This window comes from Pelobates fuscus, chromosome 2 (genome assembly GCF_036172605.1).
Source record: "Pelobates fuscus isolate aPelFus1 chromosome 2, aPelFus1.pri, whole genome shotgun sequence".
Taxonomy (NCBI): Eukaryota; Metazoa; Chordata; class Amphibia; order Anura; family Pelobatidae; genus Pelobates; species Pelobates fuscus.
The window spans coordinates 156,033,748-156,056,978 of record NC_086318.1 but is presented as its reverse complement, the minus strand read 5'-3'; the positions used below and the strand labels follow the sequence as shown (position 1 = coordinate 156,056,978).

The 23,231-nt window shown below is 40.8% G+C and overlaps 1 protein-coding gene across 2 annotated transcripts in view; it reads right to left on the bottom strand.

The window, feature by feature from the left end:
• The window catches only part of DVL3 (dishevelled segment polarity protein 3), a 170,157-nt gene that overhangs the window by 20,112 nt on the left and 126,814 nt on the right, over window positions 1–23,231 (bottom strand). For both annotated transcript variants that reach the window (XM_063442874.1, XM_063442875.1), the window contains exons 5-10: window positions 17,558–17,693; window positions 15,633–15,726; window positions 14,939–15,008; window positions 14,454–14,593; window positions 14,252–14,328; window positions 13,669–13,736 (exon numbers count right to left, since the gene is read on the bottom strand). In XM_063442874.1, coding sequence (XP_063298944.1) covers window positions 13,669–13,736; window positions 14,252–14,328; window positions 14,454–14,593; window positions 14,939–15,008; window positions 15,633–15,726; window positions 17,558–17,693 — 585 coding nt within the window. The remainder of the gene's footprint in view (window positions 1–13,668; window positions 13,737–14,251; window positions 14,329–14,453; window positions 14,594–14,938; window positions 15,009–15,632; window positions 15,727–17,557; window positions 17,694–23,231) is intronic.

Genomic DNA, 23,231 nt, shown 5'->3' with positions numbered 1-23,231 from the left:
ATTCCCACCAATAGTCTTATTTTAAATATACATTCCAGATCTAAATGTTTTATATGAACAACAACATTGGTTTTATTTGTTAAATTAACCTCCTGAGAGAGTTGTTACATAATGGATAAAGTATCTTTAAACTGGAGGAGGTAGAAAAAGTTCTGACCTCTAGTCCCAACTCTAGAAACCTCTGTTTTAGTCAAGCAGAAAAGGATTAAAAAGCCTAAGAAACCAATTTGATTTCCCTTTATTGGATAATGAGAGCCCACTAGTTAGGATTTGTGGGATCTTACACCTGAACAGATTAAGATAACCTATTAAGAAAACCTATAAAATGAGTGGTGAACAGCTCTGTGTCCATGTTAACCTCAGATCAGCTGAAATGGCAGTCAGGCATAACAAATACAGTTCTGAAGGAACGGTGTGCCTCTTAAAGGGGTTGCACCCCAAGAATGCCGATTACATTTCAGACAGGAAAATCGGTAGCCATACCCATAATACACCTTTGCACCTACTTGAGCTAACCTCAAAAATCTCCAAAAGAGACGACATACATAGGAAGTAAAGCTTGGCCATCCACAATAGGTATGAAACTAAGTTACCTTCATAAAAAGGCATAATCAAAAGGAGTTGGTTCCTTAGGTTATCCAGCAGGTTATAGGTGAACTCACTAAAGAAAGATCTTACTTTAATCAGAGTCAACAACTCCACCTTCCTTATGGGTGGAAGTAAAAATTGAGGATTCCACAGCAGAGGCTAGAGAGGGAGGAGTGTGCTGAAGCCATGGATAATGGGTAATTCTACCTCCTTCCATTAGGAGGGACTTTATCCCATGTTTCATGACTTGTGGGCTCCCAACATCTAAGGAAGGAAATATACAAACAGGTGGTATCTTCCTGCAGGAAACCAAAATTAATTGCTTGTTCATAACGACCAGATTTGGCTCAGGTTATAATGTAGTTACCGTATTTATCGGCGTATAACACGCACTTTTTCTCCCTGAAAATAGGGGGGAAATGATGGGTGCGTGTTATACGCCGATATACCATATTTACTTATCTGTCTTGAAGCGTGGGCCGGTGTTCAGCGCGCACCGCGGTATTGGAACTTCAATTTCAGGTTCCGGTTTCCGGTGGGACTGAAAGGAATCTGAAATTGAAGTTCCAGTACCGCGGTGCGCGCTGTGAAGCCGGCCCACGCTTCAAGAAAGGTAAGTAATTATGGGACAAGGGGAGGGAAAGTGCACTAGGGGACACTATGGGAGGGGGTGGAGAATACTATGGAAAGGGGGGGACACTATGGGATGAGGGGGGGGAATTTCCTGGAATTTCCTTCTTAAAATGAGGTGCGTGTTATACGCCGGTGCGTGTTATACGCTGATAAATACGGTAAATAACAAGTGAATACACCTCAATAAAGGAGGGGGTGGTACTCAATACTGGATTTTAAAAAAGGGAAAAATGAAAACTGCAACTATAATAACTAGCTTAAAGCTAGGATAAGTGGGGAGATAATCACAAATATCCGCAGCTATATATTCCCACAGTATCTAGTAGATTAAGTACTTTATTGGGTAAAAACAATGAAAAAATTATACAAATGGAACTTAATGCTGGGAAGCAGATAAAATAGTTATGTATATCACAGCCCCACAATCCTTATTTAGTTTCCAATAGATGCAGCCATACTCAATTGGGGCTTAACTCTAGTAATGGCTGCTAAGCCCAAATAAACCGGATTGCTATAAGGGAACGTTCACTAAATAGTTATCTGGCTAATACATATAACCTTGGAGGCAAGTGACCATATGGCAACAGAGCTGTAGTTATGAGTACAGTGGGATTAGATAAGAAGAATTATAATGCAATAAAAACCCCAACTTCAAAACATAAAGGAGTTCAAATTCACTCCTGTTGCATGGAGCAGTGTTATAGTGAAAATATTCTTTTCCCCCTTGATACAGCTAAGTAACAGCAGCTTCATAAGTAAATGAGAGGAGAGAATAAAAACAGATTTATTCAGAAAGAGTACGGATACCAATAGCCTACTTAACTGGAGGAGAGATCACAGGAAAAAAGAGGTATACCCATTGGACAGTACCTGTGACTTAGGCGAAAAAGAGCGTACCATGGGGCTCTCCTAACAGACAGAGAAAGTCTTCTTAGGGAAGATAAGTCTCCATCCATCCATACCAACTCTGATCCAAAACAACTCAGATGTGTTGCAACATTTGATGCAGGCTGGGACCAGGTAAAAACAATCATAAATAGATTCTGGCCACTAAGGGATGCTATTCCACCAAATGCGTGTACGGTATTGTGGCTAGAAGGGGTAGGAACATCAAAGATTCCTTGGTACACAGCCATTTTCAACAACATAAAGCATCTTCTACGCACTGGTTGACAAATAAACTGTTAGGGACCTACAAATGTGGTTGCTGTAAGGCATGCAATTTTATCTGCAAAAATTCAAAAAGCTTCAAAAATAGCTCACAGACAGACGTTTCATCCCTATTCCTTCTTCAATTGCAATACTAAAGGGGTGGTATACTTAATTGCATGACAGTGTAACATGCTATATGTGGGCAAGACTTTCCATCCATTCGAAAGACGGATCTTGGAGCACATCAACTCTATAAAAACTAGCAGAAATATAGAAACCTCCATATCAAGGTATGTAAAGACTGTCCATCATGGGGACCATACAGCACTCAAGTTTATGGGCATTGAATTAGTCAAATTGGACCAAAGGAAAGGTAATCTAAAACATCTGAGGAGAAGAGAATGCTTTTGGATTTATCGTTTGAATACTTCGCCTCATGGATTGAATTGAGGATTCTCTTATTCTCCCTGTATTAGTGATCTCTAATTATCCATAGGGGATATATTAGTATTGCAACAATTTATAACAGACATTAAAACACTGGAGATACCTCCCTTTTTATTGTGTTTAGATTTATATTCGAAACCTTGGCTATTATAGCTTGGTTGCTTCATCTAAGTGCTGCTTCTAAGTGTGTGGTTGGAGATTTTCTGGAGAGTTTTACAGAAGCTTCAACTATCTAATATTTTGCCAAGAGTTTTCTTTTCTACGGTTACAGGTAAGATTCCTCTGTAGGAAAAGGTTACTGATTGTACAAGGTTTGATTTCCTTTTGGTAATTTGGTAAGGCATTTGATTTGATTAGCTAAATACTTGTAATTGATTGCTGGTTAATTAACTATTGTTTGCAAATAGGCACAGGCCTACCCAGGTGTTAAACATTCCTAGTGGGTGGCGATTTTAGGAGTTATATAAGGGTTGTTGTCATTAGCTTGGTTGCTTCATCTAAGTGCTCCTTCTAAGTGTGTGGTTGGAGATAAACTGGAGGTAATCTGAGGTATTCAGGAGAGCAAAAAAATTTAAGTTTGGTTTGATTTAAATTATTCACCTCATTGAAATGGCAGATTTAGTTCAGTGTAACAGTCGTTATGCATTTGTTTTAAGTTCCACTTTTTGGAGATTTGGATGCTATCTAATCAGTAGACAGTTCTCTATATTGCGGCAGGAGATTGTATTTTTGAAATCTGAGATTTGTAAATTAGCTGGTAAACAAACTCAGGCTGGAACTGCTGCAAAGCCACTGCAACAGAGACGTTCTAGGAATGGCAGATGGATTATTGTAGGATTGGGTAGACTTAGAGTTGTGGATAGAAGGCATATTGCACAGTCTGTTGCTCTATATAATTCATTTTCTGCACTTTCAGAGTGTAATGGTGTTTTGGAGGCATTCTCAGGCACCAGGTGTTATGGAGACAGGCACTGAGGGTAGTGGTGTTGTGGAGACAGGCTCAGACACTGAGGGTAGTGGTGTTGTGGAGACAGGCTCAGGCACTGAGGGTAGTGGTGTTGTGGAGACAGGCTCAGGCACTGAGGGTAGTGGTGTTGTGGAGACAGGCTCAGGCACTGAGGGTAGTGGTGTTGTGGAGACAGGCTCAGGCACTGAGGGTAGTGGTGTTGTGGAGACAAGCTCAGGCACTGAGGGTAGTGGTGTTGTGGAGACAAGCTCAGGCACGGAGGGTAGTGGTGTTGTGGAGACAGGCTTGGAGACTATGGTGAGGTCTAACAGAAAGCAGTTGTTGTTGGGGGATTCCATCATAAGAGGTGTGGAGATGGACAATGGTGGTCTTGTGAGATGTCTTCCCGGAGCTACTGCTCACAAAGAAAGGAGATGTATTTGTAATATTGTTATGTGAGCAAAGCAGGAAGGGGAATTGGATGTACTTGTCCATTTAGTGTTTTTGCCAATGATATACGTCAGGTTGCTTCCACACGGTCATTCTCTGAAGTTCTGCCTGTGCATAACACTCAGAATGACAGGTGGATGCGTATTAGGGACATTAACTTGTGGCTTGGTAAATGGTGGCGGGAGCAAGGATTTAGCTTTATTTCTCATGGTAGCTCTGTTTGGAATGGAAATAAACTGTACAAAAAAGATGGTTTGCATCTTTCTCAAAAGGGAACAAATGTTCTCAGTGAGCAGTTCAGAGGTTTTGCTAGGATGTATTTAAACTAGGGAGGGAGGGGGGCGCAAAAGGGTGATATAACACCAATCCAATTGCCCCCCAAAACAAGGACAGAAGGTGCCTTTAGCAAGTGTGTTAAAAAATGATAAACTTAAAGTTATGTCTACAAATGCTCGCAGTTTAGGGAATAAGATCCATGAACTTTTGGCAACTGATAATGTAGATTTAGTCGCTGTTACTGAGACATGGTATAATGAGAAAAATGACTGGGACAAAGCAATACCAGGGTACTCTTTATATAGAAAAGACCGGGAAGGCAAGAAAGGGGGAGGGGTGGCCCTGTATGTGAAAGACATCATAAAATCTAGCCTAATAAAAGTTAGTGAGGCGAACATAGAGTCTGTTTGGGTTATGTTAGAATTTGTTAATCACACAGTAACTCATGTAGGTGTGATTTATAGGCCCCCAGGACAAATAGAAGAGTTAGATAATCTACTAGTTGAGGAAATAGCTAAAATGACAATGAAGGGGGAAGTTATCATCATGGGTGACTTTAATCTTCCTGATGTGAATTGGAAAACCAAAATAGCTGCTTGTGCCAGGAGCACACATATTCTAAACTCCCTACTGGGATTGCCTCTAAAACAAGTCGTTGGGGAGGAAACTCGTAAAGAGGTCATACTAGATTTAGTGTTAACAAAGGGAGATTTGGCATCAGATATTACTGTAGGTGAAAGTTTAGGATCCAGTAATAATCAGTCAGTGTGGTTTAATATAAGAACAGTGACTTAGTCACACCACACAAAAACAAAAGTTTTAGACTTTAGAAAAACAGACTTTTCTAAAATTAGAATATATGTAAAGGAGTCATTATCAGACTGGGGCAATTTAAATGGAGTCCAAGAGAAATGGGATTATTTAAAAGTTGCACTGCTGAAGGCAACAGAAAATTGCATTAGGCTTGTCAGTAAAAACTAAAAATTCAGGAAACCACTGTGGTACTCTGCAGATGTGGCCAAAATAGTAAGAAACAAAAAGTTAGCATTTAGTAATTATAAAAAAAAACAGAGTGAGGAAGACAGAATAATCTATAAGATTAGGCAGAAAAAGGCTAAGCAAGTTATAAGCGCTTCCAAATCACACACAGAAGAGAAAATAGCACAGTCCGTAAAAAAAAAAAAAAAAAAGGGGGACAAAACATTTTTCTAGATACATAAATGAGAAAAAAGTAAAACAAGGATTAGTTAGATTAAAAACAAAAGAAGGAAGGTATGTAGAAGAGGATAAAGGTATAGCTGACTGCCTCAATTAATATTTTTGTTCAGTATTTACAGATGAAAATGAAGGAAAGGGACCTCAGTTAGGAAAAAGGACAAATGAGTCATTTATTACATGTGAGTTTACAGAGGAAGAGGTTCTATTTCAACTGTCAAAAGTAAAGACAAATAAGTCAATGTGACCTGATGGAATACACCCAAAGCTATTAAAATAGCTTAGTGGTGTACTAGCAAAACCATTAACAGATTTATTTAACCAATCATTGTTAAAAGGAGTAGTCCCAGAAGATTAGAAGTTAGCGAATGTTGTGCCTATTCACAAGAAAGGTAATAGGGAGGAGTCGGGCAACTATAGGCCAGTAAGCCTTACTTCAGGTGTGGGGAAAGTAAAAGAAACAATGTTAAAGGATAGGATTGTTGAACATCTAAAAACACACAGATTTCAAGATCAGAGACAACATGGGTTTACTTCAGGGAGATCATGCCAAACTAATCTTATTGATTTGGTAACTAAAATAATAGATGAGGGTGGTGCAGTAGACATTGCTTACCTAGATTTCAGTAAGGCTTTTGACACTGTTGCACATAGAAGGCTTATCAACAAACTGCAATCTTTAAGTTTGGATTCCAATATTGTTGAATGGGTAAGGCAGTGGCTGAGTGACAGGCAACAGAGGGTTGTAGTCAATGGAGTATAATCAAAGCTTGCGCTTTTCACCAGTGGGGTACCTCAGGGATCTGTACTTGGACCCATTCTCTTTAATATTTTTATTAGTGATACTGCAGAACGTCTTTATGGTAAGGTATGTCTTTTTGTCGATGATACTAAGATATGTAACAGGGTTGATGTTCCAGCCAAATGGCAAATGATTTAGGTAAACGAGAAAAATGGTCAGAGTTGTGGCAACTGACATTTAATGTGGATAAGTGCAAGATAATGCATCTTGGACGTAAAAACCCAAGGGCAGAGTACAGAATATTTGATAGTGTCCTCACCTCAACATCTAAGAAAGGGGATTTAGGGGTGATTATTTCTGATGACAAAGGTAAGAAGACAATGTAATAGCAGGAAATGCTAGTAGAATGCTTGGTTGTATAGGGAGAGGTATTAGCAGTATAAAGAGGGAAGTGCTCATGCCATTGTACAGAACACTGGTGAGACCTCATTGTACGCAGTACTGGAGACCGTATCTTTAGAAGAATATTGATACTTTAGAGAGAGTTCAGAGAAGGACTACTAAACTGGTTCATGGATTGCAGGATAAAACTTACCAGGTTAAAGGATCTCAACATGTATAGCTTGGAGGAAAGACGAGACAGGGGGATATGCTAGAAACCTTTAAATACATAAAGGGAATCAACACAGTAAAGGAGACCATATTTAAAAGGAGAAAAACTACCACAACAAGAGGACAGTCTTAAATTAGAGGGGCAAAGGTTTAAAAATAATATCAGGAAGTATTACTTTAAAGGAGAGGGTAGTGGATGCATAGAATAGCCTACCAGCTGAAGTGGTAGAGGTTAACACAGTAAAGGAGTTTAAGCACGCGTGGGATAGGCATAAGGCTATCCTAACTATAAGATAGGGCTAGGGACTACCGTATATACTCGAGTATAAGCCGACCCGAATATAAGCCGAGGCCCCTAATTTTTCCCCAAAAAACTGGGAAAACTTATTGACTCGAGTATAAGACTAGGGTGAGAAATGCAGCAGCTACTGGTAAATTTCTAAATAAAATTAGATCCTAAAAAAAATATATTAATTGAATATTTATTTACAGTGTGTGTATAATGTGTATATATAGTGTGTAATGTATATATAGTGTGTAAATGCAGTGTGTGCGTATGAGTGCAGCGTGTGTGTGTATGAGTGCAGCGTGTGTGTGTGTATGAGTGCAGCGTGTGTGTGTGTATGAGTGCAGCGTGTGTGTGTATGAGTGCAGCGTGTGTGTGTATGAGTGCAGCGTGTGTGTGTATGAGTGCAGCGTGTGTGTGTATGAATGCAGTGTGTGTATGAATGCAGTGTATGAATGCAGGGCCGGTGCAAGGATATTTGCCCCCCCCCCCCCCCCCATATGTCCTGACCTCCCCTCCTCCTCCCTCATTGGTCCTTACCTCCCCACCCCCGTGTTCCTTCACCCCCCTCCCCCAGTGGTCCTTACCCTCCCCTCCCCTAGTGGTCCTTACTTCCCCCTCCCCTCCCCTAGTGGTCCTTACTTCCCCCTCCCCTCCCCTAGTGGTCCTTACTTCCCCCTCCCCTCCCCTAGTGGTCCTTACTTCCCCCTCCCCTCCCCTAGTGGTCCTTACTTCCCCCTCCCCTCCCCTAGTGGTCCTTACTTCCCCCTCCCCTCCCCTAGTGGTCCTTACTTCCCCCTCCCCTCCCCTAGTGGTCCTTATCCCCCCCTCCCTCCCCTAGTGGTCCTTATCCCCCCCTCCCTCCCATAGTGGTCCTTATCCCCCCCCTCCCATAGTGGTCCTTATCCCCCCCCTCCCATAGTGGTCCTTATCCCCCCCCTCCCTCCCTCCCATAGTGGTCCTTATCCCACCCCCTCCCTCCCATAGTGGTCCTTATCCCACCCCCTCCCTCCCATAGTGGTCCTTATCCCCCCCCTCCCATAGTGGTCCTTATCCCCCCCCTCCCATAGTGGTCCTTATCCCCCCCCCCTCCCTCCCATAGTGGTCCTTATCCCACCCCCTCCCTCCCATAGTGGTCCTTATCCCACCCCCTCCCTTCCATAGTGGTCCTTATCCCCCCCTCCCTCCCATAGTGGTCCTTATCCCCCCCCCCTCACATAGTGGTCCTTATCCCCCCCTCCCTCCCATAGCGGTCCTTATACCCCCCCTCCCTCCCATAGTGGTCCTTATCCCACCCCCTCCCTCCCATAGTGGTCCTTATCCCCCCCCCTCCCATAGTGGTCCTTATCCCCCCCCTCCCATAGTGGTCCTTATCCCCCCCCCCTCCCTCCCATAGTGGTCCTTATCCCACCCCCTCCCTTCCATAGTGGTCCTTATCCCCCCCTCCCTCCCATAGTGGTCCTTATCCCCCCCTCCCTCCCATAGTGGTCCTTATCCCCCCCCCCTCACATAGTGGTCCTTATCCCCCCCTCCCTCCCATAGCGGTCCTTATACCCCCCCTCCCTCCCATAGTGGTCCTTATCCCACCCCCTCCCTCCCATAGTGGTCCTTATCCCCCCCCTCCCATAGTGGTCCTTATCCCCCCCCTCCCATAGTGGTCCTTATCCCCCCCCCTCCCTCCCATAGTGGTCCTTATCCCACCCCCTCCCTCCCATAGTGGTCCTTATCCCACCCCCTCCCTTCCATAGTGGTCCTTATCCCCCCCCCCCCCTCCCACAGTGGTCCTTATACCCCCTTTTTTATTATTATTTTTTTTTAGTATTATTATTTTTTATTATTATTTCTTATTTTATTTATATTTTTATTTATTTTTGTCCCCCCTCCCTGCTTGATACATGGCAGGGAGGGGGGCTCTCCTTCCCTGGTGGTCCAGTGGCATTGGCAGTTCAGTGGGGGGGAGAGGGGGGCTGGCAGAGCTGTAACTTACCTGTTCTGCAGCTCCTGTCAGCTCTCTCCTCCTCCGCGCCGTCCGTGCAGCTCCTTCTATCAGCTCACACTGTAAGTCTCGCGAGAGCCGCGGCTCTCGCGAGATTTACACTGGGAGCTGACCGAGGTGCTGAACGGACGGCGCGGAGGAGGAGAGAGCTGACAGGAGCTGCAGAACAGGTAAGTTTCAGCTCTGCCAGCCCCCCTCTCCCCCAGTCTGTATTATGGCAATGCAAATTGCCATAATACAGACCTTGACTCGAGTATAAGCCGAGTTGGGGTTTTTCAGCCCAAAAAATGGGCTGAAAAACTCGGCTTATACTCGAGTATATACGGTAATTAAAGTATTTAGAAAATTGGGCAGACTAGATGGGCCGCATGGCTCTTATCTGCCATCATATTCTATGTTTCTATGTAACCTCTAAGTTGGAAAGGGTTGATGCCAACCTATTTAATATATTCCCTATTGAATTAAATGACATGGGACCTTAATGTATATGAAACACTCACAAATTATACATCTTTTTGAGGGCATTAATTACTCTTACATATGTAGCTCCAGGACGCTATCCATTTTTTGAAAACTGATATGCCTTAATATCTAAATGTATATGAAATATTCAAAAATTATACAGTTTATTTGAGGGCATTTATTACTCTAACATATGTAGCGCCAGGATACTATCCATCCCTTGTAAATTGAGGTGCCTTTAAGAACATTATTACACAGACCAATATATGGAATTATACTAGTGCTATAAGCCTGGAATCTAAAAGGAGTTTCTCTCCCCATGTCTTTCGTTTAGATCCAATCTCCCTGAATATCCAAATATATTAAAGGGACACTGTAGTCACTATAACCATTTCATCTCTTTGAATTGGTTATAGTGCCTGGAGTGCCCTGGCACTGTCCCTCCATTCAGTGCTGTACCATTTTTGTGCAGTGTGCCACGAAATAATTGTCCCTGGCCACCCATTCAATATGTGTAACTAAGGCAGAGATTACACACTTCCTTGTTGTCATACCCATTCATACCGTCAGTTGGAGCTCTGACAGGCTAAAAGCAGTCAGCTGACACTCTCAGCCAATCACAGCTGCCCATTGCTGCTCAGGCTAATACTTCCTTATTAGCCAAAGCAGCACAAAGGGGATGGACTGCCGGGGACTCTTGTTTAGCATTAAAACATTAAAAACTGTTTAATGCTGAAAGAAATGATGGTACCAGGGGACTCCAGACAATATAACCAGTTTAATGAGATGAAGCAGATATAGTGCCTATGGTGTCCCTTAACCCCTTAAGGACCAAACTTCTGGAATAAAAGGGAATCATGACGTGTCACACACGTCATGTGTCCTTAAGGGGTTAAAGGATTCGGTAAGAGGGAGATGATCTAACAAAAGACTTAGCAGTTTGCACTATTCTAACATTATCCAGCATTAGGTTGTGAATTATAATAGGTCTACTCCCCCTTCAGGTGATGTGGCCGGCGAATACACATTAGGAGGGATCTCTAGGAAGGGCAGACCTACGGGTTATGTTAGACACTCCCACTAATGATGACATCTTCTATAGGGAGGCTGCCGGAGGAGGGTGGTTGAGGGGAGGAGCCATGGGCGGACTTGTCAGTTGACGCTATTGCCCCCCTTCCGTACTCCCCTCCCACACCTGACAGCAATATGGAGTAGACTAATACAGCACACATCAGATTGGTCCTCATTGATATACAGTGCCTTGTAAAAGTATTCACCCCCCCTTGGCATTTTACGTGTTTTCTTGCCTCACAACCTGAAATTAACATGGATTGTTTGAGGATTTGCATCATTTAATTTACAGAACATGCCCGCAACTTTGAAGATTTTTTTTTTATTTATTTTGAAGCAAACCACAAATAGGACAAAATAAAAGAAAAGGTCAATGTGCATAACTGGGTAATTCCAACACATTTACATGTTTCCCCTTAAACCACTCAAGGTTTGGGCTTTGACTAGGTCATTCCAACCCATTTACATGTTTCTCAAGTGTTGATTTAGCAGTGTGTTTGGGGTCACTGTCCTGCTGGAAGGTGAACCTCCGTCCTAGCCTCAAGTCACGCACAGAGTGGTACAGGTTTTGCTCAAGAATATCCCTGTATTTAGCACCATCCATCTTTCCCTCAACTCTGACCAGTTTCCCAGTCCCAGCTGCTGAAAAACATCTTCACAGCATGATGCTGCCACCACCATGTTTCACTGTGGGGATGGTGTTCTTTGGGTGATGTGATGTGTTGGGTTTGCGCCAGACATAGCGTTTTCTTTGATGGCCAAAAAGTTCAATTTTAGTCTTATCAGAACAGAGCACCTTCCTCCATACATTTTGGGAGTCTCCCACATGCCTTTCGCAAACCCAGAACGTGCCATTTTGTTTTTTGCTGAAAGTAATTGCTTTCTTCTGGCCACTGCCATAAAGCCGAACTCTATGGAGCGTACGGCTTATTGTCGTCCTATGTACAGATACTCCAGTCTCTGCTGTGGAACTCTGCAGCTCCTCCAGGGATACCTTAGGTCTCTGTGCTGCCTCTCTGATTAATGCCCTCCTTGCCTGGTCCGTGAGTTTTGGTGGGCAGCCGCGTCTCTTGGCAGGTTTGCTCTTGTGCCATGTTCTTTCCATTTGGTTATGATCGATTTGATGGTGCGCCTGGGGATCATCAAAGATTTGGATATTTCTTTTATAACCTAACCCTGACCTGTACTTCTCAACAACAGTGTCCCTTACTTGTTTGGAGAGTTCCTTGGTCTTCATGGCAGTGTTTGGTTAGTGGTGCCTCTTGCTTAGGTGTTGCAGCCTCTGGTGCCTTTCAAAAAAGGTGTGTATATGTAATGACAGATCATGTGACACTTAGATTGCACACAGGTGGACATTATTTCACTAGTTATGGGACTTCTGAAGGTAATTGGTTGCACCAGAGCTTTTTATGGGCTTCATAACAAAGGGGGGTGAATACATACGCACATGCCAATTTTCTGTTTTCTATTTCTAAAAAATTGTTTTATGTATACATTTTTCTCATTTCACTTCCCCAAATTAGACTATTCCGATTAATAAAACATTGAACTTAAGGCTGTAATGTAACAAAATAGGTAAAAAGGTCAAAGGGGGTGAATACTTTTGCAAGGCACTGTATAAACACTATCCCCACACAGAAGTAAGGTTATCCCCTTACGAAGGTGCAGTTATATGCACCGAAACACGCGTCGGGTTTATTTCTAACTCTCACTTTATAGAGCACTTTTAGCACTTATGCACGCACAGGGTGTTTAGCACCATGTTTTGTTCTTAGACTTTTGGTTTTGTGGGAGTCATTTGGAGGCAAGGACTTGAGAGATCAGCTTCGAACACACACAAAGGTGTTGTTTTAGGAGAATTAGGGACTAGTATTCAGAGCATCCTTAGATTTGCTGAAAATTGTGTGTTTCACATAGAAAGCAGTCCCTTCTCATTCTCCCCTCATTTTTGTTATGAGGCTGCTGTTACTTCGCTGCATCAACGGGGATAAGAATACTTTCACTATAACACTGCTGTTTTGAAGTTGGAGTCTTTATTGCATTATAATTCTTCTTATCTAATCCCACTGTACTCATAACTACAGCTCTGTTGCCATATGGTCGCTTGCCTCCAAGGTTATATGTATTAGCCCGATCACTATTTAGTGAACATTCCCTTATAGCAATCCAGTTTATTTGGACTTAGCAGCCATTACTAGAGTTGATTTAAGCCCCAATTGAGTATGGCTGCATCTATTGGCCACTAAATAAGGATTGTGGGGCTGTGATATACATAACTATTTTATCTGCTTCCCAGCATTAAGTTCCATTTGTATAATTTTTTCATTGTTTTTACCCAATAAAGTACTTAATCTACTAGATACTGTGGGAATATATAGCTGCGGATATTTGTGATTATCTCCCCACTTATCCTAGCTCTAAGCTAGTTATTATAGTTGCAGTTTTCATTTTTCCTTCCTTTAAAATCCAGTACTGAGTCCCCGCCCTTTATTGGGGTGTATTCACTTTTTATTTATACGTATTGTTTTGGGTTCAAGCCCACCTGGTGGATCTGGTACCACCATACTGACCTCTGTGTTCCTATCCCAGCTATTGGGATTAGGTTACTCAGTTCTAACTTTGCTTTTCATTTATATAATGTAGTTAAATCTCAGAATTCACAGTGTACAGCACTGGCTGGTTAGGCTGCAAGGCAAGGGTTTCTCAGAGCAATCAGAAATCGCTGCTTATCACTGGCAATATTTGTTAATAAATCTGTTTGAAATTTTGACATTCTGCACGTTGTAACTTACTTCTAGGTAATGTAAAGCAACCACGAGGTGAGGGATCCCAGCACTTGGCAACAGTGAGAGTTATGGGTCTGTGGGGAGGAAAGAAGAGATGCTTTAACCAGAACATCTTATTGTTGAATATTTAAACCTCCTACCACAAAATTATTGTGACCCTAGCACATATAGAATACATGTCTCAACAGGGAACACATCCTTAACTTCAAACTTGTAGGGGCACTTTTAAAAAGAAAAAAAGCAGAGTGGTATATTAATTTCTTACACCTAGGAATTCAATATGCACATTACAAGTTACTGCGGACAAATCACAAAATATTTTTCTGCTCACACTCTTTGTTTAGCCTACGAAAGGCAGAACAAGTTTATCATTTTACTTTATTCATTGGGTATTTAGAGGTTATCTGATAATAAAAAAACAATACAAAAAAAAACGAGCACCACATTTTTTCATAGCCCGGTGTTATTACAGATAAAAAGGTTTTCAGAAACAAAAACCCAGAATGGCATTAGAGTAATACTAAAGATGATTTAAGAGCTAAGGATGTAAAACTTATACAGAACTGTCTACTCCCTTTATTTTACTTACCCTGGCTTGTGCACAATCTCTCTTAGGACTCTCACTGCATCGTCATTTGTCATGTTCTCAAAATTGATATCATTTACCTAAAAAAAATAATACTTTTTTTTTTTTTTTTAATTTAACATTAGCCAGCCTAATATTTTCTACCAGCATCCATGTCCTCTTGACAAAAGTCCAAATATTTGGCTGGTGTTCCTATAATACATACCTGTAATAACATGTCTCCTGGCTCAATCCTCCCATCGGCTGCCACAGCACCCCCTTTCATGATGGACCCAATATAGATGCCTCCGTCACCACGTTCATTGCTTTGTCCAACAATACTGATACCGAGGAAATTATATTTCTCTAATAAGTAGGATAATCACTTTAAGAAACAACATCACCACAACAATATTACAGAAGCCTTACGCTAAGTGATAGAGAAGCATGAGACGTTTCATTTGGCAAACAAGTAATATAAGCAAATGCAGCAGCATAAAGGGGTATTAGCAGCATTAACCACATATAATTTAGGGGGAAACAACCCCTCTGCATGCAAAAAATAAATCTAAAAGGGGAAATGAGTATGGATATAGATATTGGCCAATTAAAATATAAAGAAAACTTTTAGATGCAAGTAGAATGTGATTTTGTCTACTGGTTAGTTTAAAAAAAGTAAAGTATGTTGGAGCGCCTTCTCTTCATACTCACCCATGTTCAGAGTCACTGTGATAATGTTTAGAGACATGGTAGAATCAGTGATGCTGCTAAATGAAGAGGACTAGTGGAAAACAAAAAAATAAAACAAGCAGGTTAGCAGTGTATTCATAATGAAACACATACAATATAAAACAAAACAAGTGCAGTGAGTCCACGCCTACAGGGGTTAGCTTTTCATTTGTGGTACTTTAGGTAATTCATAAAACTTCTAGTCATTAATAGCTGGAATCTATCATTAATTAAACTATCCACACATTGTGCATATAATGCTTAAATCAGATTCAACGGTTTCAAAATGTCATCCAAAAACAAACAAAATGAACCTTGATAAACCATTATATGTCCCCTTTCACTGTCTTTTGTTAGATGTCATGACAGGACCCCAGATAATTCACAGCTTCTCCATAAAACTGGACAAATCTCCCAAAATGTGCAATTTCAGAGGTGATCATGCACATACAGAGTGTCAAATTTAATAGAATTTAATAGTACTGAAATAAAAACAGCTCAAACCTTAACAAATTTCCTTTACATATCTGCTGCTTGCAAGGAGGATGACAACAAATTCACAATAATCATAATGAAGGTCCACACTGGAGTTCATAATTGAACAAAAACTTTTTTTTGTTGTGCATGTTCCTTACCCTTGCTAACTACCTAGTTATATTACATTATGCCTGCTTACCCGCTCTATACGAGGAGCTTTAGGTTTTCTCCTACGTCTTTTGTGCCTTCTCATTAGACGCGATGCACTACTTTGCTCTGTAGAGTTACTGAACCTGCATAGACAGAAAAAGAAATTACTGGAATGAATATATATTGGTCTTTAAATAAGTATAAATCTAAATTGACATGGCTCAAGGAGTGCCTATACAAGGCAAGATCAAATAACACCATATTACTTTTGCACAGAAGACAAGTTGTGAAGGGGACAATATCTATGGTTATAGTTCTCCTTTAGGTAATTACATTTATGATTTTCAAATTACATACAGGGAAATATCCCCAGCAGTATGAGAAATAGTTAACAATTGCATAGCATTTTTAAAATAATTATGTATGCAGACAAGAGATATAGAATGGCATCTATGTAGTCATGAAGCAGTTTTGGTGTATAGAACATGCCCCTGCAGCCTCACTGCTCAATCCTCTGCAATTTAGGAGTTAAATCCCTTTGTTTATGAACCCTAGTCACACCTCCCTGCATGTGACTTGCACAGCCTTCCATAAACACTTCCTGTAAAGAGAGCCCTATTTAGGCTTTCTTTATTGCAAGTTCTGTTTAATTAAGATTTTCTTATCCCCTGCTATGTTAATAGCTTGCTAGACCCTGCAAGAGCCTCCTGTATGTGATTAAAGTTCAATTTAGAGATTGAGATACAATTATTTAAGGTAAATTACATCTGTTTGAAAGTGAAACCAGTTTTTTTTTCATGCAGGCTCTTTCAATTATAGCCAGGGGAGGTGTGGCTAGGGCTGCATAAACAGAAACAAAGTGATTTAACTCCTAAATGACAGTGAATTGAGCAGTGAAATTGCAGGGGAATGATCTATACACTAAAACTGCTTTATTTAGCTAAAGTAATTTAGGTGACTAGTGTTCCTTTAATTACATTTAAACAAATGGCATCTCGCAAACAAGCGACAGCTTTGCAAGTAGCTGAGCACAATTTAGAAAGAAGACTATTTTTTTATTTTGATCATATTATCCTGAGAAAGGGATAACTGGACTCCTAGGTTTGTGGCATACATTTGAAAGGAGATCTGAAAATACCTCAAAACTCTGAAATCCTGAAACATTCCCACCAAAGATGGAAAAAAGGATCTCGCTAGCAAAGGATTATTGTAAGTATTGCCCATGTATTTATGAATAATAGGTGTGGTATACCACCTGAATACCATTTTACAGAATTGTTCCTGTAAGCAGATTAAGACATAACTTGGTCAAGATCTATTAAGTTTGGCTTTGTATATAAGTGCTTCAGGGTAAACAGATCAGGAAGAAAGCCAGTAGTACAAAAGAAACAAGTAAGAGAATTGAGGAGTGGCCAGTAGGAAATCTCTTGCAAAGAAGGTCAAGAGTGATTTAATTAAGTGGAAGATTCAAAACTCTGTAATTGAAGGAAACTGGTGATATACTGACTCTAACCCATAGGGAGGCTAAGGTTACAGGGAGCAATCTGCTGGAACCCATGCATTCTACCATGTCATAAATGGCTAAAAGGGTTGGGCTTATAGTGAAGTCTTTTTTTATTTTACCCACAGCAGGGTTATATGGAGAAGCAAAATTTTAAATTCCATACGGTCCCAAGCTTAGAGAATTCAAGACAACACAGGCTGGATGTACAAGTGTGGACACAGAGATAATATTAGACTGTAAATTTAACCCAGTGAGATCATATTTAGAGGCAAGGGGGTTGAGGACACACCAGCCTTGTTCCATTACCATTGTGAAATGCACTAGGAGTAGACAAAGCCCACCAGATAAGGTCTATATTGTGTCTCATGTCATCACTAGCATAGGACGGGGTCATTAGTAAAATATCCATCTCTAGTAATACTGTCTTCTTGTGGACAAGTACATTGATTATGTCAATCCCAACTCCTTACCTGCTGGTGGAATCATCTTCATCGGAGTCAAAGAAACTGGTTGATTCCAGCTCACTGCTCATTAAGGTGGATGAGCTTTCGTACCCTCCAGTATCTCTGCGCCTTTCAAGCATAGATGTGCCATTTAGCCTGGGAGCTGATGGAAACATTAACAAGTGAGCAAGAGTGACTCCTAATCTAAGCTTGACAATATGTACAAAACTAGCTAAAACGATCACTAGTTATTAATCATAGAAACTTTAAGTTAACAATCTTCTTATTTACAATAGATTTATTCATTTCACTAATTATGTAGACAAGTGGCATCATCTACTCATATATATATATATATATCATAAAAAAAATAAACAAACATTGACAGGTCCCTGAAAACCTATTAATGTAAGTGCAAAAAAATTAAGTTTCTATGGCACAGAGTTTGTTTTTCTTACGTACACGTCTCAGGTGTTAAACTGTATAGAAAGACTTATCATACCAAAATACCTTTCAAACAAACCAAATACAAAATAAAAATAAAAAATATAATATATATATATATATATATATATAAAATATTTTTTTATTTTTAGATATATATTTTATTAAGATCAATATAAATTGTGTATTGCCCCTAGTGATTTTTACTCCTCAAAAGGAATAGAACCAGTGAATAATTATTCACCAAGGTGATACAATCTTGCATTGTTTTCAGGTATGTTAAATTTCTTATGGCACTTTGGCAAGGTCTGAAAACGTAACTACTGGTTACCATCAGGCCACAAGTACTAAAAATGTTTATAAACAGGTTAGAGACACTCCAAACCCTTAAGCACATCAGCTTGCTAAAGTACCCTCATTGTTGCAATTCAGAAAAGTGCCAATATTAAGAGAAAGCTGCATGTTTATGATTGCTTTGGACAAATTTGGGAACTGCCTTATTTCAGTCAAGCTGGCAGCAAGAAAGGTTTCCCGATTCACTCCGCTTGAAGAAATATTCAAGTGGAAATGTAGAGCTTTACAAGGAAACATTAGCCAGTGCCTTCCTCTGAGAAGCATTCTGTTGGGTGAATGCTGCATCTGATTGGCAAGGCACCGACCATTATGCCTTAGATTTGCTCCAAGATATGTTGTTGGAACTTAAGATTTACAGGAAAGATTGTCTCTTTGCTCATCCCCATGAAAAGCGAACTCTACCAGTCTCTGTCTATGGCAATTATGAAGTATGCATCAATAGACATGGGGATTGGATATGGAAAATAAGCCAGTGCTTGCATACAGCATTAGTAAGAACAAGGAATGGTATTTTAAGAAGAAAAAAAAAAACCACATCTATATATGTTAGAGGCTGCAAACCACAATACTTTCATGGCTCAAATTATTTTATGGGTTTCCGAGTAAATGTGTGCAGAACCTATGCATGCTTTTGAAGAGAGCATGAACTGTGACAATGACCTTCAGTGTACAATCCCTACCCTTGCTGGTAAGAGTATGCTTGATAAAGTTAAATGAGCCACACCCTGCATTGGTAACTGCTGCACTATAGGTGAGCCGATTTTTTTTTTTTTATTTGCTCTTTTACCTAACTTTCCACCAAATAGCCAGTTAAAAATCAATTCACTTTCCTTCTCACCTCCCCTCTTTCTGTCACCCTCCCTCCTCCAACCATGGCACATTCACTCCCTCATTCTGTCACTCTCAAACCCCAACTCTGTCTCACTCACCCTGCCACAGCCACAGTTACCATCTGAAGACATTTATCATACACACAAAGTCATAAAACATTGTAATAACACAATGCACAAAGACAGTCCCTTTACACTAAGCGTGTAAAACTTGCGGCCCGGCGAGCACGTGCTTAGTGTTAAAGCAGACTAGGCACCTGCTTTCTCCACATTGCAGGTGCCTACTCTGCTAAAATTTACCCGGTCGCAGGAGGAGCTCAGTCTTCCTGCTCCTCCTGCTCCCTCGCCGTCTGTAGTGATGCCGGGTGCCAGAATATGACGTCATATTCCGGCATCACTAAACTGCGCGCGTGAGGGAGCAGCAAGAAGGAAATCTCCAGATAGAAGATCCCCACTGGACCCCAGGGATAAATACAGTGAGTGTGTGTGTGTGGGTCAGTGTTGCAATGGCCACGGCTGGACCGTTGAGAACCTGGAAGTGCACGGAGGCAACGCCATGTCAACTTCCAACGTGACGTTGAGGGGCTCCACCTTGACAGTGTTTCAAGAAGTAGCAGGAGTATCCACTTTGGCACAGGGTGATGACGACGCCCTTTGGGGTATACCAGAGGCCGGACTCCGGAGTCGCATACTGGCAGCGGCAATGTGAGTGGAGTCTGCTTTTAGGCTAGGGGGGGGGGTGCTGAGATTTAGTAGGGGGGGTGGGGGGAGGAGGCTGGGATTTAGTAGAGGAGGATGCTGTTTTTTTTTTATACTGTACTTTTAAAAATAAACCTAAGTTTCTATGAAACTGTTTGTTTGTTTTTGCGGCCCACATAAACCTTGTTTATTTGGCCTGTGCTAGACTTTGAGTTTGACATGCTTGCCTTACACAAAACACACCGCAAGCAGCTACCCCACACACATACGGTCCCAGACACATACACACAAGGATACTCTGTCAGACACACACTTTCAGGCACATACACTGGTAGAATATGCCAGACACTCAAAAATACACACTGCCAGATACAAACATACAGTCACAATATGTATTTGTCAAACTGTGTGACTATGTGTGTGCATGTGCGTGTATCAAGAGTGTGCAATGTGTGCATGTATTAGTGTGTTTGTGTCTATGGATAATGTTAGGGCAGAATGATATGGGCAATGCAAATGTAAAGTGGCAATATTTATAGTTTGCATACACTGGCAGAAATTGTGAGATTTTGGCCTCGATTTTGAAAATATGACTGATCATGCAAAGAAAGATTTATTTTATTGAAGGATAGTGCTCATATGAAGCTATTTATTATCACATTAGTTGTTTGGCTCCTTTTTAAATCATGATAACAGAAATCACCCAACTGGCTCTGATCAAAAGTTTACATGCCCTTGAATGTCTTTCCTTGTTACAGACACACATGGTGACACACACAGGTTAAAATGGCAATTAAAGGTTAATTTCCCGCACCGGTGTATAAATAGTCAATGAGTTTGTTAGCTCTCATGTGGATGCACCGAGCAGACTAGATACTGAGCAATAGGGAGCAGAAAAGAACGGTCAACAGACCAGCGTAAGAAGGTTATAGAATTTTATAAAAATGATATAAAAAGATATCCAAAGTCTTGAAAATGCCAGTCAGTACTGTTCAGTCACTTATTAAGTATTGGAGAATTCAGAGATCTCTGATACCAAAAGGTCAGGTAGACCAAGAAAGATTTCAGCCACAACTGGCAGAAGAATTGTTTGGGATACAAAGAAAAAAAAAAACACAGGCAACCTCAGGTGAAATACAGGCTACTCTGGAAAAAGATGGTGTGGTTGTTTTAAGGAGCACAATATGACCATACTTGAACAAAAATGAGCTGCATGGTCAAGTTGCCAGAAAGAAGCCTTTACTGCACCAATGCCACAAAAAAGCCCGGTTACAATATGCCCAACAACACCTTGACACGCCTCACTGCTTCTGGCACACTAATTTGGAGTGACGAGAGCAAAATAGAGATAAAGGGGGGAAACACACAGTATTAAGTACTAAGGGAATGCAGACTTTTAAACAGGGGTCATTTAATTGTTGCCACGTTTTGTTTTATGATTGCGCCATATGTTATGACCTACAGTTGAATATGAATCCCCTGCTCACTCATATTTTTCTTAAAAATGGTACATATATTACCAATTCTCCAAGGGTATGCACACTTTTGAGCACAACTGTACATATAAAAGACATGGGGCGACACACACTTATATATTATATAGGCTAATGCATATGTGAAAGTGTTATAGAATATGTGGGGAAAATGTCTATGGCACTTTCTTATCTGTAACTTTATTATTTGGCAAATAATTTTTTTTTAAAGCTTTTTTGATTCCAATGACCCCTTCAAACCAGAATTTATGTGTACACAACTGCTAAGCTATGTAACCATATACCGCAATCATGTATAAACGATTAGCATAATTGCTAATTCATTTGTTTATTGCCAATTAATTTAGTTTGCAAATTATGCCATAACTACAGTCAGAAAGCTCACAATGCAGCGGCACAGGGAGTCGCGTGTACTACAAGCCTCTGAACAATAAATACAGAGATTAGCTCTTGGTATCTAGCGCTGCAACCTCATCCGTCAATATTTTTTTTCATTTTGGGTGTTAGTGGGGGGGGCCTCATGTTTGAGTTTCGCCACAGCCTCGCAAAGTCTAGAGGCGCCACTGCATTCAGGTGTGTTAACACAATGCCAAGGAGGAAAGACATCTCACTGGGAATCAAACTGGGAAGGGTTAAAAGGTATTTTCCAATCAATTTAAAGACCATTATTCTACAGTGAGATAGAGTATTCAAAAGTGGAAAACATTCAAGACAGTTGCGAATCCTCCCATGAGTGGACTTCCCATCAAATTCACCTCAAGGTCAGATCTTGCAAAAAAAAAAAAAACGAGTTACATCTCAGACTATAAAGGCCTCAGTTCACATGTTAAATGTTAACGTTCATGACCGTACAATTAGAAAAAGACTAACAAGTATCGTTTGTTTGGAGGGGTTTCCAGGAGAAACCCTATTCTCTCTAAAAAGAACATGGCAGTACGCATTAGGTTTGCAAAGTTGCATCTGAACAAACCACAAGACTTCTGGAACAATGTCTGTTGGACAGACGAGACCAAAGTGAAGATATTTGGCTTTAAAACACAGCATCATGTTTGGTGGAAACCAAACAGCACATCAGCACAAACATCTCATACCAATTCTTAACCCCTTAACGACGAGTGACGGACGAGGCCCGTCACTCAGGGGAAACCCTTAACGACGAGTGACGGACCTCGTCCGTCACGCGGTAAAATTAACCCCAGATCGCCGCAATCGCGGCGATCGTGGGGTTAATGGTGCGGTGATCGTGGGGTTAATGGTGCTCCGGTCTGCCTCTGTATTAGACCGGGAGCACCCGATAGTGCTGCCCCAGCACATGTGCCCGCTCTGACAGCATGTCAGAGCGGGCACATGTGCTCAGTATACTCACCTCCGCCTCCCTGCACTTCTGGGTTCACTGTGAAGTGCAGGGAGACGGATCTTATATAAATATATACTTTTGTGTGGCAATTTTGTTTTCTTTTATGGCTATTAAGCTTACAAGACAAACATACCAAATTCTAAAATCGCTCCACATTAAAAGTTTATTTTACTCTGTGCTTTGTGACCTGTAACTACCAAAAAAACTTAAAATCCCAGACACATTATATATTCTGTAAATCAGAACTAAATGAATTTATTTTTAATTACTTTCCTTAACCTGCACTAATTGTGCACACATTATTATTGCAAAAACTGTAAAAAAAAAAAAAAAAACAAACATTTTTTTTGCATTTTTCTGTATTTTTTTTTTTATAATAAATACGCATTTATGTAGATATATGTTACATCAAATTAAAGCCCTTTCTGTCCTTTAAAAAAACGGTATATAATATGCGTCGGTGCAATAAATTAGTAAAATGCAAATTGCAGTTGAACGCAAACAGCAAAAAATGCCGTTGTCAT